General features: G+C 42.8%; 3 protein-coding genes across 3 annotated transcripts in view; 1 reads left to right on the plus strand and 2 right to left on the minus strand.

Annotated features, from left to right (window-relative positions):
- Nucleotides 1–630: 630 nt before the first annotated feature.
- LOC308375408 (uncharacterized protein) lies at nt 631–2,439 on the minus strand. The gene is made up of 4 exons (XM_080851549.1): nt 2,305–2,439; nt 2,040–2,133; nt 1,836–1,923; nt 631–1,598 (listed from the first exon to the last, which is right to left on the minus strand). The coding sequence occupies exons 1-4, from the start codon at nt 2,420–2,422 to the stop codon at nt 885–887; spliced, it is 1,014 nt and encodes a 337-aa protein (XP_080707675.1). The 5' UTR covers nt 2,423–2,439; the 3' UTR covers nt 631–884.
- A 753-nt stretch (nt 2,440–3,192) lies between these two features.
- Nucleotides 3,193–8,964, plus strand: dclre1c (DNA cross-link repair 1C, PSO2 homolog; the record flags this gene model as incomplete). The annotated part of the gene is made up of 14 exons (XM_080850936.1): nt 3,193–3,301; nt 3,485–3,536; nt 3,625–3,709; nt 3,816–3,875; nt 4,010–4,065; nt 4,198–4,299; nt 5,121–5,193; nt 5,639–5,779; nt 6,069–6,170; nt 6,542–6,678; nt 6,939–6,993; nt 7,335–7,423; nt 7,629–7,726; nt 8,102–8,964. The coding sequence occupies 14 exons, from the start codon at nt 3,193–3,195 to the stop codon at nt 8,962–8,964; spliced, it is 2,022 nt and encodes a 673-aa protein (XP_080707062.1).
- A 1,673-nt stretch (nt 8,965–10,637) lies between these two features.
- Nucleotides 10,638–15,290, minus strand: part of hspa14 (heat shock protein 14) — a 5,586-nt gene continuing 933 nt past the window's right edge. The window contains exons 5-14 of the mRNA XM_080851233.1: nt 15,133–15,238; nt 14,939–15,029; nt 14,387–14,491; nt 13,666–13,827; nt 13,126–13,281; nt 12,927–13,029; nt 12,235–12,450; nt 11,744–11,893; nt 11,374–11,441; nt 10,638–10,870 (exon numbers count right to left, since the gene is read on the minus strand). Coding sequence (XP_080707359.1) covers nt 10,783–10,870; nt 11,374–11,441; nt 11,744–11,893; nt 12,235–12,450; nt 12,927–13,029; nt 13,126–13,281; nt 13,666–13,827; nt 14,387–14,491; nt 14,939–15,029; nt 15,133–15,238 — 1,245 coding nt within the window. The 3' untranslated portion in view covers nt 10,638–10,782. The remainder of the gene's footprint in view (nt 10,871–11,373; nt 11,442–11,743; nt 11,894–12,234; nt 12,451–12,926; nt 13,030–13,125; nt 13,282–13,665; nt 13,828–14,386; nt 14,492–14,938; nt 15,030–15,132; nt 15,239–15,290) is intronic.

Here is a 15,290-nt window from a genome sequence, read left to right on the forward strand (position 1 = left end):
GAGAACATCACAAGTCGATGGAATATGCTACGAGGCGTGTGGGCATATACTTAGCTGTATTTCATCAATTTACAGCGAAACATAAAATACCATTCAACACTGATATTAGCTAAACGGCTACCACTGTGTTTGTAATTTTGATGTCCTTTTTCTGATAATGATTTGCACTTTGTACTGCTGTACTGCTGCATTACTGCCATCGTCTGTGCTGGAGTTTGAACGAGGGCAGCTTGGAGTTGATTTTCTTAAGACTTTTCCAATGGAGTTTGTTTAGGTTGGAAGCATCAGAAACTACCATAATTTTCGCCAGAATTTAAATCAGATACTACTCAATCTGCCCTTTACCATTTACAGTCAGCTTAAGCCAACATTATAACTGTGACACATTATAACTGTGACATTGCCTATTACTGTTCTGCAACTCCATGCTACAGGCTGACAGAATGTTATTGTCTGTAAAAGCCAGACGGCTCAACAATTTTAATCAAATAATTTCTTTGGCATAAGCATAGGATACAACGTGCCCTGTCCTAATCTTAAATGTCCATGCTTTTAATAGAGTAATTATAATAATAAAACAAATCTACTCAATAAAAAAAAGTTTAATTATTAACACGACAGTAGCACCAAAGGAAAAGTAGGTTTTTTTTTTTTCAAGCTCAATCATCATTTTAGGAAGGTCCACATTTTAAGCAAAGCTGTGTGCCCAAAATATATCTGCTGGTGTTGTGAGGCAAAAATAATATAGAACATTTCAGCTTCTGTGCAATTCCTTCATGTTTTCTATTTATAGCACCTTGAAGGGGTTCTTTCCCTTTAGGAGGAAAGCCAGAGTATTGTGTTTTATTGTTCCCTCTAAACAGGACCTTCAGCTTGGTCTGTTATTAGAATTTGTCTATTAGTTTCTCAAATAAGTCGAGGAACCTCTGTCTCCTCTCCAGCTGCTCTGCGTCAAGTTCCACTTCTTTAATCTCCTCTGGTGAGCTTGGTCCTCCGTTTGTTTCAACTGTACTGTCTTTCTTAAATGCCACTCTTTCTCTGCTGAGATCTAGCTTTTCTTTCTCTATCCTTGCCCTCTCCTTCTCCAGCTGGGCCGTCTTCCAATCCAGCGCCGCCCTGTCTCTCTCCACAGATGCCCTCTGTCTCTCCAGTGCGGCCCTGTCTCGGTCCACTGCGGCCAGCTCCCTCTGTAGGCCGGCCCTCTCACGCTCCAGCACCATCCTCTCTCGCTCCAGCACCTCCCTCTCTTTCTCCACAAGCATACGGTCGCTGTCCAGCTGCGCCCTCTCCTGTTCGATCTCCTGCCTGTCGCACTCCATCTCCTGTGTCCTGCCCGAGGCTCCACCCCACAGGTCGTCTGTGTTCACCACAAGCTCCGTCTCGCCGCCAACTGCGTCCTCGTATTCGGTGACGCGCCTCTGGCGCTGGCCAGGGCGCTTGCTGGGGAGGAACTCGCCGTCGTTGCTGGTCACTGCAGACGTGATGGATAAAACCTTGGCACTGCCCTCTAGCCTCCCCTCCATGGCGTCATCTATGAGCTTGAACCAGCGCCACGATTCAGGTTCTACAGTGACTCCAGGTGGCGGGTTCTTCAGGTCCTGTTAAAGGAGTCAAGTGTATCAATCTATAGCCAACTAGAAGATGTCAGAGTGTAATACTGACATTTAAGGCAAACCTTACAAATAAGCCACTTGTTCTTAACTGCAGCATTTTAAATTTGATTACATTTCTTAGTTATGCCTAATTTTTCTGAACCTGGTCTGTTCATGTCTGATTTCCTCACAAGCAGCCTTACACCTTTTTCAGAATGACTCCAACTTTATGCAGTAGCTAACCTTGTATCGGGTTTTAAGGTTGTCCCATTTCTTCCTTGCTTGCCAGGCTGACATCTTTCCCTGAAGACCCATCTCTTTTAAAATGGTCCTGTCATGATAAGAGCAAGACAACAGCACAAGGCAGACAATTACATAAGAGCATGATTAACTTTATTTCAAGTTTTGAATATGAAGACAATTTAAGAAAATAAATTTGACTGTCACCTCCAAGCAAATGTTGATGAGTTTTTCCGCCCAGTGAAAAGTGCCCTGTTTGCCACTCTTAACTTCACGAAGTTTGGCAGTTCAGAATCAGTCACTAAACAATGTTTTACAGAAAAATATGTATTATACCTAGTGTATTATCATTTTGCAGGTTTTAGAAGACTGCTCCTAAATGGGATATACATATTTCCTCTATCCATGCTACCTTGCAAACTAGGTTGGTTGAACTTCACCAGGGGGTCAAAATGTAATATTGCAATCTTACTTTTATACGTGAATTCCGTATTAGACATAGTAACTGGTCTTGGCGTAGATGGTGAGGGGGACATGCCATCTGTTGGTCTTGGCGTAGATGGTGCAGAACACAGTGCGTGATCCTGCATATCGACGAAGTGAACGAGCGACGGGCGAAAGGAAGTGTTCTTCACATGCAGCAGCAGACGAAACCTAGGAAACGGTGCACTTCCTGTTTTCCTTGTAAGTGCTCACTTCATGTTAGTAGAACATGATGATTATCCCCGCGGGTAGCCTGCAGTGTGTGTTTAATAAACAGTTCGGCAACTCACAACAACACATGTGCTAAAGTCAACTCACAGACTTACTGCTGCGATTTTTAAGAAAATGGTATCTTGTGTTGCACACTAAGGAATCTAGGATTCTACCTTGTGAAATGGGACTTAATGTACCCTAAGGTTAGTGCTGCCACCTTCTGGATAGGAGTGATTAAGAAATTCAGAAGGTTGATAAATGAATCCGAATTGTTTCTATCAACAACGATAGCAGAGTGAATTAGGCATTTCACTTCCACAAACACTTTATGTATATGTATACGCTTGTGATTAGAACAGACCCTTAAATGTAAACAATTTATATGTCCGTCTGTCCACTGGATGTCGCACTGCTTACAATTCAACACCCCTCGTTGTTGTTGTTCTCTGACGGATGCAGATAATGTAGATTGGCTAGTGGGAAGTTTCAAAATCCAAGCATCATGTCTTGCTCAGACAGAAGGGTATTTGCGTTGCGTGGCGTTAGCACACTCAAGCGCCATTAGCTGTCAAATGTCCTGTTATTCTGTCATTAGCTTGCTCGCTAACTGGCATTAGGATATTAATTCAACTCGTATCGTTTATCATCATTAAACTATCTCAGAATGAGTTCTTTTGCGGGTCGAATGAAGGAATACTCAACGATTTCCCTGGATCGTTTTGACAGGGAGAATTTGCATGCCAGAGCTTATTTTTTGTCACATTGTCATAAAGGTATCACTTTTCTCCATAAAATGCAACCTTGCTATTGATTAGATTGCATTACGTTTCAATGGTTGATTTAGTTTGGCAGGTTGTATTAGTAGTTTGCTTTGGCTAACAGCAATGGCTATCAAACTGGGGCATCCTGTCATAGATCGATTGGTAATGTTATTATGGTTGTGTTGTACCTTACAGACCACATGAAAGGACTAAAAGGACCCTTGTTGAAAAGAAAACTTAAGTTCAGGTAAGTAACCGCTTCTTTTGTGACCTCCTCGTTGAATACTCACATAACGTCAAAGCACACTAAATCCCTGTCCATGTACCTTTCTCAGTTTAACAGTCAAGCTCTACTGTTCATTCGTTACCAAAGAACTCTTACTGAGCAATCCAAAATATGGCTTCTGGGAAGAACACATGGTAAGTGGTGTTTATTTTACGGAACACGTAGGCTACAGTACATTGAGGGAACATGTATCTACACGCTTTTAGAGAATAACTTGTATTTCTACCTCTGTTGTTCTAGGTAGCCCTTGAGCTTGACAGTCCAACCCACATATCGCTGATTGACGAAACAACTGGAGAGGTAGGGGCCCTGTAAGCAGATGGATAGGAGTTAGGGGTGTGTTTGAGTGTGGTGTTACCATGTTTACAGATGCATGTACTTTGAAGGCTGATACTGGTTGCTGTATCATCTCTGTATCCTTATTTTTACTTTAGTCAGAAGATGTTGTCGTCACTTTGCTTACGGCGGGACACTGCCCAGGATCAGTTATGTGAGTAGTGTGTGTGTGTGGTTACAGAGGGGACGGCACCTCAACATTTCAAGTGGACTTGAACCCACATTTGAGTCAGCACCTACTTCCCATAACACATGGGCTTTCTTTCTGTATGTGTTTCAATGGCAGGTTTCTGTTTGAGGGGGGGCAAGGAACAGTGCTTTACACAGGAGACTTCAGACTGGCCACAGGCGACGCAGCTAGAATGGAGTTCCTGCACTCCGGGAACAGGTACGAAGGGAAAAAATAGATGTCACGCAACACACTTGAAGGGTTGATGGACATATGTTTTTACTGTTTAACACCACTTTCCCTTATTCCTCCCCACCAGACAAACTTCCTGTTTCATCTCCTCATCCCTCTTTTATCCCCTTTTCTGTGACCCTTCCTTCCTGGGTTTGATTGATGGCCCAGTGGCTCATGGGATTGATGACAGATAATGATAAGCAGGTCAATATCAGATGATTGGAAATGGGGGTTTGGTTAGATGAGTGAATAGTTTGTTGTCATATGCTGCATGCTAGACAGGTAATGCTTGTGTGTGTCGGTGTGTGTGTGTGGGGGGGGGCTCACATTGATTTGTCATTTTACTTGTCAGACTGGTTGATTGATTCATATTGGTGCACTCATCTCTGGGTTCTCTTGGGTCTGCTCTCGTCTCGAATTGTATTGTGCCTAGAAACTTTGTTGTCACTAACGCGATACAATTTTACAACTGCTGTACCTTCTCCATGTCCTTGCAGGGTTTTCCTTAATCATCGTGTATTACATTCTTTGAGTAGATGTGCAAGCTTTGCAGTCAGACGTTGAGTGTTAAATATTGAACAGTGTTCTTAGATTAACATTGTTTTTTATGCTTGGCATGGTGGTTTTGGCTATAGCTCATTGCTTTTCTTAACAGACTGGAATTATATGGTTGTTGGCTGATATATGGTGCTGCTTGAAATTAATATCCCTGATAGCTGGTTTTAACTAACTAACAGTTTTTTTTTAATCAAGAAGTTTAATAAGGGCCTTCCCCTCCCCTTTTTCTCTCCTTTCTTTCTTGTCAGGGTCAAAGACATACAGAGTGTTTATGTGGACTCAACATTCTTTGACCCGAGGTTCTGTCAGATACCCAGCAGAGTGAGTATCCTCAGTCACCCACCGTCTATCTTCAGTCAGCTTTACGTCAGGACACTAGGTGTGGTAGCCAGACATTTCAAGTAATTTAAAACATTTTAAATAAAACATTTAAAAATCTAGTTGTAACAAAATACCAGAATGATATTCACTGAGCTTGGCGTATCTAGATTAAGACCACCTCACATGACCAGGCTACATGCTAATATAAAGGTAATGTAAAACTTGAATTGAACAAAAATGATCACTACAAATTGAACACTTCTGCGCCTTCATCAAGTAAAGCAAACCTAAAAATAGTCATGTTGTGAATGACTAGGGTCAAGAGATTTGTGACATCCAAGTGGGGACAGGAATCAAAACAGGTTGGGTACCACTGCTGTAAAGACAACTTCAACTAACAACTCTTTCTGACTAATGTCGTTGGAACTGTGTTGAACTTCGCCAGGAAGCTTGCCTGAATGGAATAAAGGAACTGGTGCGAGACTGGCTCATTCGGAGCCCGTACCATGTGGTGTGGTTTAACTGCAAGGCAGCCTATGGGTATGAGTACCTCTTCACCAACCTGAGTCAGGAGTTTGGATGTCAGGTCAGTTCCCTACACATAATACCTTCACTATGCATCACTGAAGCCAAACAGATTGAATGATTTGTGTATATCCCAAAAAATGCATTTTGTTCTTCACCATTACATAGCTCCTTGCTATTTTTTTTACTTAAGTATAAATGTACTTTTTAGATTTCTTTGTTTATGATTGTGTCAGCTATTTGTATGTTGTTTCGTAAGTCTTATGTTACGAATGGTTACTGAATGATGATTTAGAGGCACACACTGTAAGCACAATCATCACCATGGTTAGATCTGTTTCCTGTCTTAGATACATGTGAAGAGCCTAGACATGTTCCAGAAAATGCCAGAGATCTTGAGTCACGTGACCACAGACAGAGCGACACAGATTCATGCATGCAGGCATCCGAAGGTATGATCAACTCGCTGCCTCCTTCCTGTTCTGATCTCCTCCTTTTGCCTTCTTGCCTTTAAACGATTATACCAATCCCATACTTTTTTTTATCATATTTAGCTAATTTCTCCTCACAGTCCTCTAGCTGTCTGTTCTGTGTCTGCGCTCAAAAAAACCTCAGGTGTTTGTACACAGTCCCAGCTCTGTAAATAGAAACAAACATAGTGGCTCGGAACCGAGCCATTTAAAATCCCAGTGGTGTCTCAAGTGCATGGAAGGGGAGTAATTTGATTGGCTGTTAAACTCAAAAATTCACAACCTTTTGCGAAACCGGAACTGAATCGTTGACTCTACTTTAATTGTTTATTTGTTGGTGTTGTCATGTGCAGGATGAGGAATTTTTCCGGGCAAACAGGCTGCCGTGTGGCTGCACGGCCAAAGATGGGAAGCCTCTACGCATCATCAGCATCAAGCCCTCCACCATGTGGTTTGGAGAGAGGACCAGGAAAACCAATGTCGTTGTCAGGTGACCAGCAGCTCAAAGACCTCCTCTACTAAACTATAGATCCACTAATGGCTGACTCAAAGACCTCCTCTACTAAACTATAGATCCACCTATGACCAGCATAGTAGCAATGCTGTGGTCATATAACATGATGTGTTAACCTAGATCAATCATAAATAAATGTGCAAGTCTTAAAGAAAAGACTTTAGGTTTTTAAAGTGTCAGAAAAATGTGTTTTTGTCATGATGATGATATTGATGGATGATGATGTTGTTGTGCAGAATGGGGGAAAGTTCGTACAGAGCCTGTTTCTCTTTCCACTCCTCCTACTCAGAGGTAAGGGGATTACTTCAGTGCAGTTTCCTAGTTTAATATTAACATACACAAGGAAATATGAATGCCTTGGCCGATCGGGGAAGGGGGATTATTTATTTTCCACTGATTTGCTAAGCAGCAGCAGAAGCTAAATTAAACCTTCAAATGACATTACATTACAAGTAAAGTATTCATACTGATTTTGGTCTTCTCTTCTCTGACCAACCTTCATATCTTCATGGAATACATTTCCTGTGGGTGTTAATTGAAAACAGCATGTTATCATGTGTAATGAGAACTGTTCAGAGCCAACAAAGACCCAGTCCCAGTCCAGTGTCTTATGCCTTCCCTTTGTTGGACAGATCAAAGACTTCCTGTCCTATATCTGTCCAGTGAACGTCTATCCAAATGTCATCCCGATGGGCCGCACCCTTGAGGAGGTTACAGAGCTGTAAGCAAGCAATCATCAGATTTTACACCAGGGAACTGTAACTATGGGCTCCAGTCCACGAGGACCACAAGCATTGTCTGGCAAACTGAAATATATATTTTTTAATCTCTAAATAGATTATCTATGCTTCAGACAATTTTTTTCATGAAAGACTGTGCGCAATAACTAATCTATGCTTGGTTTTATTTCATGTTCACTACTGAAGACTAAAGCCACTGGGCCGAGAACATTCTGGAAGGGCTGAGATTGTTTACAAGCCTCTTGGTCTCCTGAAAAGAGCCAGAGAGGAGTGCACTTCAGAAGGTTAGTGACATGTTGAGTGACCGTCCCTTTGCTAATGAAAGCGCTTATTTGAAATGATTGGGGTCTTTTGGTTTGGAGTAACTAGACCTTTTGAACACTATACAATGGGACTGTTTAAGTCTCTGTCTAAATATAGGGTTTCTTCCTTTTTTAATCTTGGGGCAAATGAGATATTTGAGCATTGCTAGATTTCAGGTTAATGAATGCAGTTAATTTGGCTCTGATAGAAGGTATGATTAAGTTAATGAATCTAATGAGGTCCTGCAGTCCCATTTAAGTTTTTGTATCCGATTTGAGTGGCTGTGCTCTTGCTAATCAGCAGGAGATGAGGTTCCAAGATAGCTGCTAGTTTAGCTCAGTCTCCCTCTCTTCCAGTATCAGACACTGATGATGAACTGTTTGATGAGGTTGCTGTGGAGCCCCAGAGGAAGAAGTTGCTGACCAGCGAGAAAGCGGAGCATCAGCGCTGTGAGACGCCAGCGCCCCCTGTTGCCCAAAAGGACTTCCTGCCCGAGTCACGCCCCTCAGTCCACACAGCCAATTACGCGGACTGCACAGAATCTAATGATGACGATGACGATGATGAAGACGAAGGAGGTGATGGTAATGATACGGGTGAAAAGGTTGTCCAGACCCCCAAACAGGATGCGGCAAACAGTCCGTCATCTGGTGATGCCTGCGCCACCTCCATGCCACCTCAGTGGGACGCCTTCTTTAAACCCGGATCCCTGCCCACGGACGAGAGCTCCGAGCCGGACAACAGCCAGACCAGCCTGGCCCGCTCCAGCGAGTACACCTGCTCGCAGTCTCCGGTGCTGATCACCGAGGACGAGTGTGACTTGGACGACTTCCACCTGTCGTCCTCACAGTCCACCCACATCTCTGATAACGGGGTGGAAAACAACACAGAGATGGACACCGTCCTCTTACACCCTGAGACTACGAGGGCTGAGTGCCAAGGAAGTAGTCACGGTGAGGCGACAACCAATGGAGAGTCGGGGGGTGGGGCTCAAACACTTCCAGAGGCAAAGGATGCTGTAAATGACAGTCGTAATAGCCAATCCAATACAGCAGAGAACACAGAGCCAAGATCTGATTCGCAGGAGTCGTCGGACTTTGAGTTGCCGCCCACCCCTGGCTCCGCGGTGCCGCTGCCGGAGGAACTGAAGGAGCTGTACCAGAAACTGGCCGCAGGCGAGGAGCTTTTCCTCAGGAGAGGCAGCAAGGGCTCAGTCTGAGGCCCAAACCAGGCCTCCCACACCCCACCGTGACCCCAAAGCACCCCACTCACACAGGATGTGCTATAACCATACAAGCTACAATTATTATCACTGTTCAGAACTGATGAAATTTGAGGTTTCCTCTGAATGTTCAGCACTAGTCCACATGACCCAGTCTGAGTTAGGGAAGTGTAGCGGAGTCTGAGCTGTTCCTCAGGGGAGGCAGATAGGGCTCAAACCAGGCCCTGGAAAACCTTCACCACAAACAGTTTTCTTGTTTCAGTTTGGAACTTATTTTCCCCCAGGGGAACAATTTCAGAAAACAAGAATATAGGACATATTCCCAACACAACACCAACCTTCTGCCCACATGTGATATACTGCAAACATACAAACTAGTTATTGTCTCGGTTCATTACTAATTACAATTTTGCTGTATCTTCTGATCAGCAGTACGCCACTGTTAGTTTAAATGAAGTGCCCTTGGGATTTCCCCTGTCAAGTTGTACTACATATTGTTACCTGCTGACAGGTTCAGGGCCTTTTTCATTCCTGTTCTCAGTGACAGTAAGAGCGCAGTCGGAGTCCCAATCCAGGCTGTGGAAATCCTCCCAGTTATTTGTGGTACTTTTAGAAATGTTTTTTGGAAAACCAAAATAGCACACATCCCCAAGACAACTACTGCTCTCACCCTTTCCCACAATCATTTGATATGCTATAAACATACAACTTGCATAGTTATGGTAATTTTCCAATATTATGAAACTTTTTTTTGTTTTCTTCAAAGTGATCAGTACGCCCAAGTGTCACTAAAAGTTGTTCTTTTGGATTGCCCCTGTTAAACAGTTGTATGTATTGGTAACTGCTGGCTAGTTTGGGGTCTTTGACATTCCTGTTCTCTTGCACTTTGGCTTAACTACTACCTCCTGAAGCAGCTGTCACCACATTGCCTTTATGCCTTCTCATATTTGGGACCAACTAGTTTTTTTAAAATGGCACCCTTGAGTTTGGGTTTCTAATTTGACTTTATGTGCAATAAGAAATGTATTGCAATCTGAATTAAAGTTGGTTTCACAGAACATTTCCTTGGCAGTCACTTCAAAATGAGGTGCCAATATACAGGTACATAATGTCACAGCTAAGAAAAAAAGAAAAAAAACTTGGGGCCTTAATGCAAAAATATATACCAATATGCAAATGTTCACATTATAGCAATATGGTTGGAAAAACTGATAATTGTTACCAAGGGCGTGTTTGTTCCTGTTCTCATCTCCAAATCTACAATTCTGTGAAAGCATACAACAATTTAAAGCACCACACTAACCCTACTGAAGACTACAACTGAACATAACTGGTGTTACTGTGCCAGTGCTATCTGGCACACCAACTTTCCTTTAGACTCATGTGGTGTGATGTTCTAGCACACCTGCAGTTGCTAAATGCCGTCCTGTTTCAGTAAGGTGTTGCACCAACCAGTGCTAATCTGCACCAGAACACGCAACATGCATGTAACCACAGGCATAAGAGCATCTGCCATCAGAGAGGAACACCTGCTGTTAGTGAGCTATAAAATAAAACATGTGATCTTTTAGATTAGCATCAAAGAACAGGAGCATGGTAAGGTTATGTAAAGCACCAAAAAGAAAAAAAGCTGCCCACTGCACTTTCTTTTCTTCATATATACACACTGTTTATTGAAAAAAGAAGAGGACCTGGACACCGGGATTAAGATGTCAGTTAATCTTGTCCTCTTGGATTACAGTAATGAAACAGACTTGTGAGGTTTGGGTTATAGGGTAGAATATCTCCATGGAGACCAAAGCGGCGTCATCTCATTTATGATGCAGCTGCAGCCGCTGCTATGGTAACAGACTCAGACCGTCCACTGAGCTGCTCCGTACAGGTGACGTGTAATGAGCCATCCCTGTAGAACACAGACACACATTAGGCTACGCACTTAACATTAACTACCACAGGCCACTTAGTGACACTATGGTTCAATAATGCTAAGGCTTCAGAGCCCTAGACACATTGTAACAACACTTAAACATACTACTGTATGAGTAACAACATATCGATACCTTATATTTATATTGTCTCTGGTCACAATTACATAAACTATATCAGTGTGATACACTTAATTTGAAAAGGATCATTACAGTACAGTTGATGTAATGAAAATTAGTATTACTCTTTGAGGTAAGTTCTAAATAGAGAAGTTACACTCTTATAACAAATCCTAATGTAGTACAACTTAATCACATTTCAGCCAACCCCTTCAAGATCAATAGAAATGTCAAGATTGGGGCTGGAAGTGATGATTATTAATATTGTATGGCGTACAGAGGAGAACCTGCCATGAGAAAGCGTAATACCATCAGAAGCCAGTTAAGTTCTACTGCACAGATGACAGAGGGTGGATCGTACCTTTTCATTGTGATCACAGTGTCAATGTCATGGTTCTCCTCCTTGGGTTCGAGATCTCTTAGAACAATCTACGGAATATATAGTGCAATTTATTTATATATGACCATATAAGAGCATATATTACTATATTTATATATTATAAATTACATATATACAGTACACACTAGGAATCCCCACACAAACCCAAACAACAATGCCCATCACATGGCTGTTTGTTGCATTTGAAATTGACACCTCTTAATGTTAATATGTGTGTATATAATAATGCGCATGCTTGTATGTGTGTGATTGTGTGTGTTGGTCTGTGTGTGTGTCTGCGTGTGTTGGTATCTGTGTGTGCGTGTGTTGGTATCTGTGTGTGTGTGCCCACCATAGCAATACGTTGCTGGGCCTGGTAGAGCTCCAGACATAGGGAGGCCAGGTTGCCGGGGCCCTGAAGTGTGTGCTGTCGTCGGGCAGGCAGCGGGGTGCCCGAGGGTATGAGCACATTTGACACCTCCTCTCCAGACTCATCCACCTCCTACCATAGGAAAACATGAGCATACGCAAGTTAACACACACGCACAGAAATCTGATCACACCTACAACAGCATGATAAAAACACACACACACCCACCCCAAAATTATCAGCATAGACAAAAGCTTACTTCAGAAATTGTATCCGAGTCCAAATGTTGCTAATATAAATATCTTTTTTGGTATCATAAAATGCCCACTGAAAACTTGGAATGGTTACTTTCATGAATACTGAATGTAGAAGTTATATGGGAGGTATCTTAGACAGGTGCAGTGAGAAAAAACACAAAAACTGAGTGGGTGTGTGAATGCCGGAGTGTGTGCGAGAGAGAAAGAGCTTCACACCTTGACCAGTATATCTTTGTCACAGCAGTCGATGGTGATGGTGTCCTCCCCCATCGGCAGGCTGTCCTTACCCACCAGGATGCCTGCCTGCAGGGCAGCGCCAACAGGGATCACCTCATCAGGGGCGATGGAGCTCAGCAGCTCCACCTCAGGGAAGAGCTCCTTGATCATCTGCTGCAGCCGTGGGATCTTAGCTGACCCGCCACACAGCACCACCTGACCAGACATCAGACTCACAGCAGTTAGAATGTCTGCTACTAGTGCTGCTACTATACTATTATTACTACTGCTGTTGCTGCTACTGCTATTGCTGCTGTTGCCGCATCCGCTACTACTATTGCTGCTACCACTACCGCTGCTGCTGCTGCTACTATTGCTGTTTCTGCTGCTACTACTACTGCTGCTGCTGCTGCTGCTGCTGCTACTACTACTACTACTACTAGAAATGCTACTACTACTACTATTAATACGGCTGATCCTGCTACTACTACTGCTGCTGCTGCTGCTGCTGCTGCTTCCGCTACAACTACTTTAACTACTCTGAAATGTTGCAAATACTTCATAAGATCAATTGCAGAAATGCCACAATTTTAAAATCGGAATCTAACATGTTACTTCATCAACAGACTGAAAGCAGCACATCAAATATACAGAGGCATTAACATTAACAAATTGAGCGTTTCTCCATTTACCTTGTTGACATCACTTGTGGACAGACTGACTTGCTCTAGGAGGCTTTTGATTGGCTTGATGCTCTTATTGAAGAGAGACGAGCATATAAGCTCAAATCTTGCCCTGTAGACAGTGAGAGCATTAACTTTGACCTCTGGCATTGCACATGGGATACATTTAAAGTGAAAATGTACATTCGATGGGAAAATGCCAACCCACCTTGACACATTGCATTCAAAGTCCATGCCATCGTGAAGAGAGTCCACAAAGCAGTTGGCACTGCTCAGAGTGGAGAGGATGTGCTTGGCCCCGTCAGCACTGTTCATCAGCTTCATCATGGCTCTGGCATTACCAGTCACATCCTGCTTGAAGGATCTGCGCAAGCGCACACACGCACGCACACATTAAAAGAACTGTTATAACTTAACAGATGGTTTAACGGGAAGTGTACCATGAAAATATGTGTGAAGTGTACAAAGCTGACCGCTTAAGAGAGAGTTTTTACATGAGACAATGACAAGAGATGACGAAAGTGACTATACAAAGAGATTGAAAGAGGGAAAGCAATCAAGTTTGCGGGAGGATGTGAGAGGGACAAAGGAGGAAGGGATGCTAGTAGCTTGACTGTTCTCTCCCTTGTACGTCGCTTTAGACAAAAGTGTCTGCTAAATGACTTAATGAAATGTAAAATGAACAAAGACCCAAATGGACTCAAAGAAAGAACGATAGAAAAAATGAGACAAACAAGCTCCCACATACTTTTTGAACTCTGTGGCAAGGTGCTGGGCAAGTGCGTGTGTGAAGCTCTCTCCACCGGTGCTGTGGTCAGTGTTTGTGGCCAGTACCCGGTACATCCCACTGTTCACCTCCAGCGCAGTCACACTCAGAGAAGTGCCGCCCAGTTTATACACCAGCACGTGGCTGCAGACATGACCAGAGGCAAGATGCTAAAGATACTAGTAAACATAAACACTCTAGACATACTAAATATACTAGCATTAAATACTAACTCCAAAATAGCAAACACATTGTGTCTTTACAAAACACAGACTGGTGGAAGTGCAAAGGTTTTAGCATAAAATGCTTACATGAACAGTTCAAATACTAATCATACCTTTAGAATTTGCGTAAGCATTAAAATCCTCCCTAACCATTATGGAGCTATAGAAATAATACACAGGTATGAACCAATGCTGGAGCAATTAGCCTTTGTAATACTAAAGCCTAACGCTAAGATTACAACTCTAGGTTGACCTCCTAATAATTATAATGTACATCCTAGCTTTACTGTACAGAAGGCTGTTTTGAACAATTTCATATACAGGTTGAGTACTTTAAAAGTTAAGGGACACTAGGGATTTCATATGAAATGTGTATCATCATATTGACACAATGATGACTAAATATAAGAAATAAAAACAGCAGTTTACAGACCGAGGCTTCATGGAACCAATGTGACAGAATGGAATTATGTTTATACCTTTTGCCAGATGGGCAGTCCTGGCCGATGCCGTAGGCCAACACGGCTGCTGTGGGCTCATGGATCAGCCTCAGCACCTTAAACCCGGCATCCTCGGCAGCTTTTCTGTACAATGACGCACACTGTAACCATGGGAACACTCACGAGGGCAACTTCAACAGTTACATCTTGATATGAATGGATATGCGTGACAGGAGAGATGCTTAATCTACATCTCAATTACTATATTTGAGGGAATCGCTCCTTACTGAAGATTGGAAGATTTCTTTAGGATTTTATTTCTGATTCTGAATAAAACAGCATATCCCTTTGAAATGTCTTCCGATCTTATGTCTGCACCAAAACCTTCTACCATACTAGCCTCCACTACCAATTATGCTTACCAACACACCTTGCCATATGTGTGTTTTAAACATTACTCATAAGAGAAGTACCAATGTTAGATATTCATAGAGCATAGGTAAAAATGGTTCATTGAACTTGAGCATGCGGTGGCCACGTAACCAAAGAGCACTGCGCTGGCACATAGGTATGAGCGAAGTGACAACAAACCTGAGGGCGTTCTTCTGATTCTCTCCAAACTCAAAAGGCACAGTGATGACGGCATCGGCGACATCAGACCCAATGGCAGACTGAGCCGTCTCTGAAGGGGAGCAAAAACAAAAAAACAAAAAGAGTAAGATGAGATAGGTTGTGGCCATGGAGACCTCTGGAATGTCTACTATTACTCTAATGTCAAACGTTACCTTTCATCTTATGGAAGACTAACTTGGCGACTTCGTCAGGTGACACATACTTTGTTGTCTCTCCTGTGTCAATTTCATATCTGGGCAGATCACCTTTATTTACTACCTGTGAGTGAGAGAAACCAAGCAAGTCAAGGAGATGACTAGTGTGAGAGCTA

This window comes from Sprattus sprattus, assembly GCF_963457725.1.
Source record: "Sprattus sprattus genome assembly, chromosome: 14".
Lineage (NCBI taxonomy): Eukaryota > Metazoa > Chordata > Actinopteri > Clupeiformes > Clupeidae > Sprattus > Sprattus sprattus.

What these genes read in the sequence shown, in the direction of transcription:
- LOC308375408 (XM_080851549.1), bottom strand. Translation starts at nt 2,422, where the DNA reads ATGCAGGATCACGCACTGTGTTCTGCACCATCTACGCCAAGACCAACA. An exon ending in TACGGAATTCACGTATAAAA is followed by an intron (nt 2,134 to 2,304) that starts GTAAGATTGCAA and finishes AACATTGTTTAG; the next exon opens with TGACTGATTCTGAACTGCCA. An exon ending in ACCTTAAAACCCGATACAAG is followed by an intron (nt 1,599 to 1,835) that starts GTTAGCTACTGC and finishes CTCCTTTAACAG; the next exon opens with GACCTGAAGAACCCGCCACC.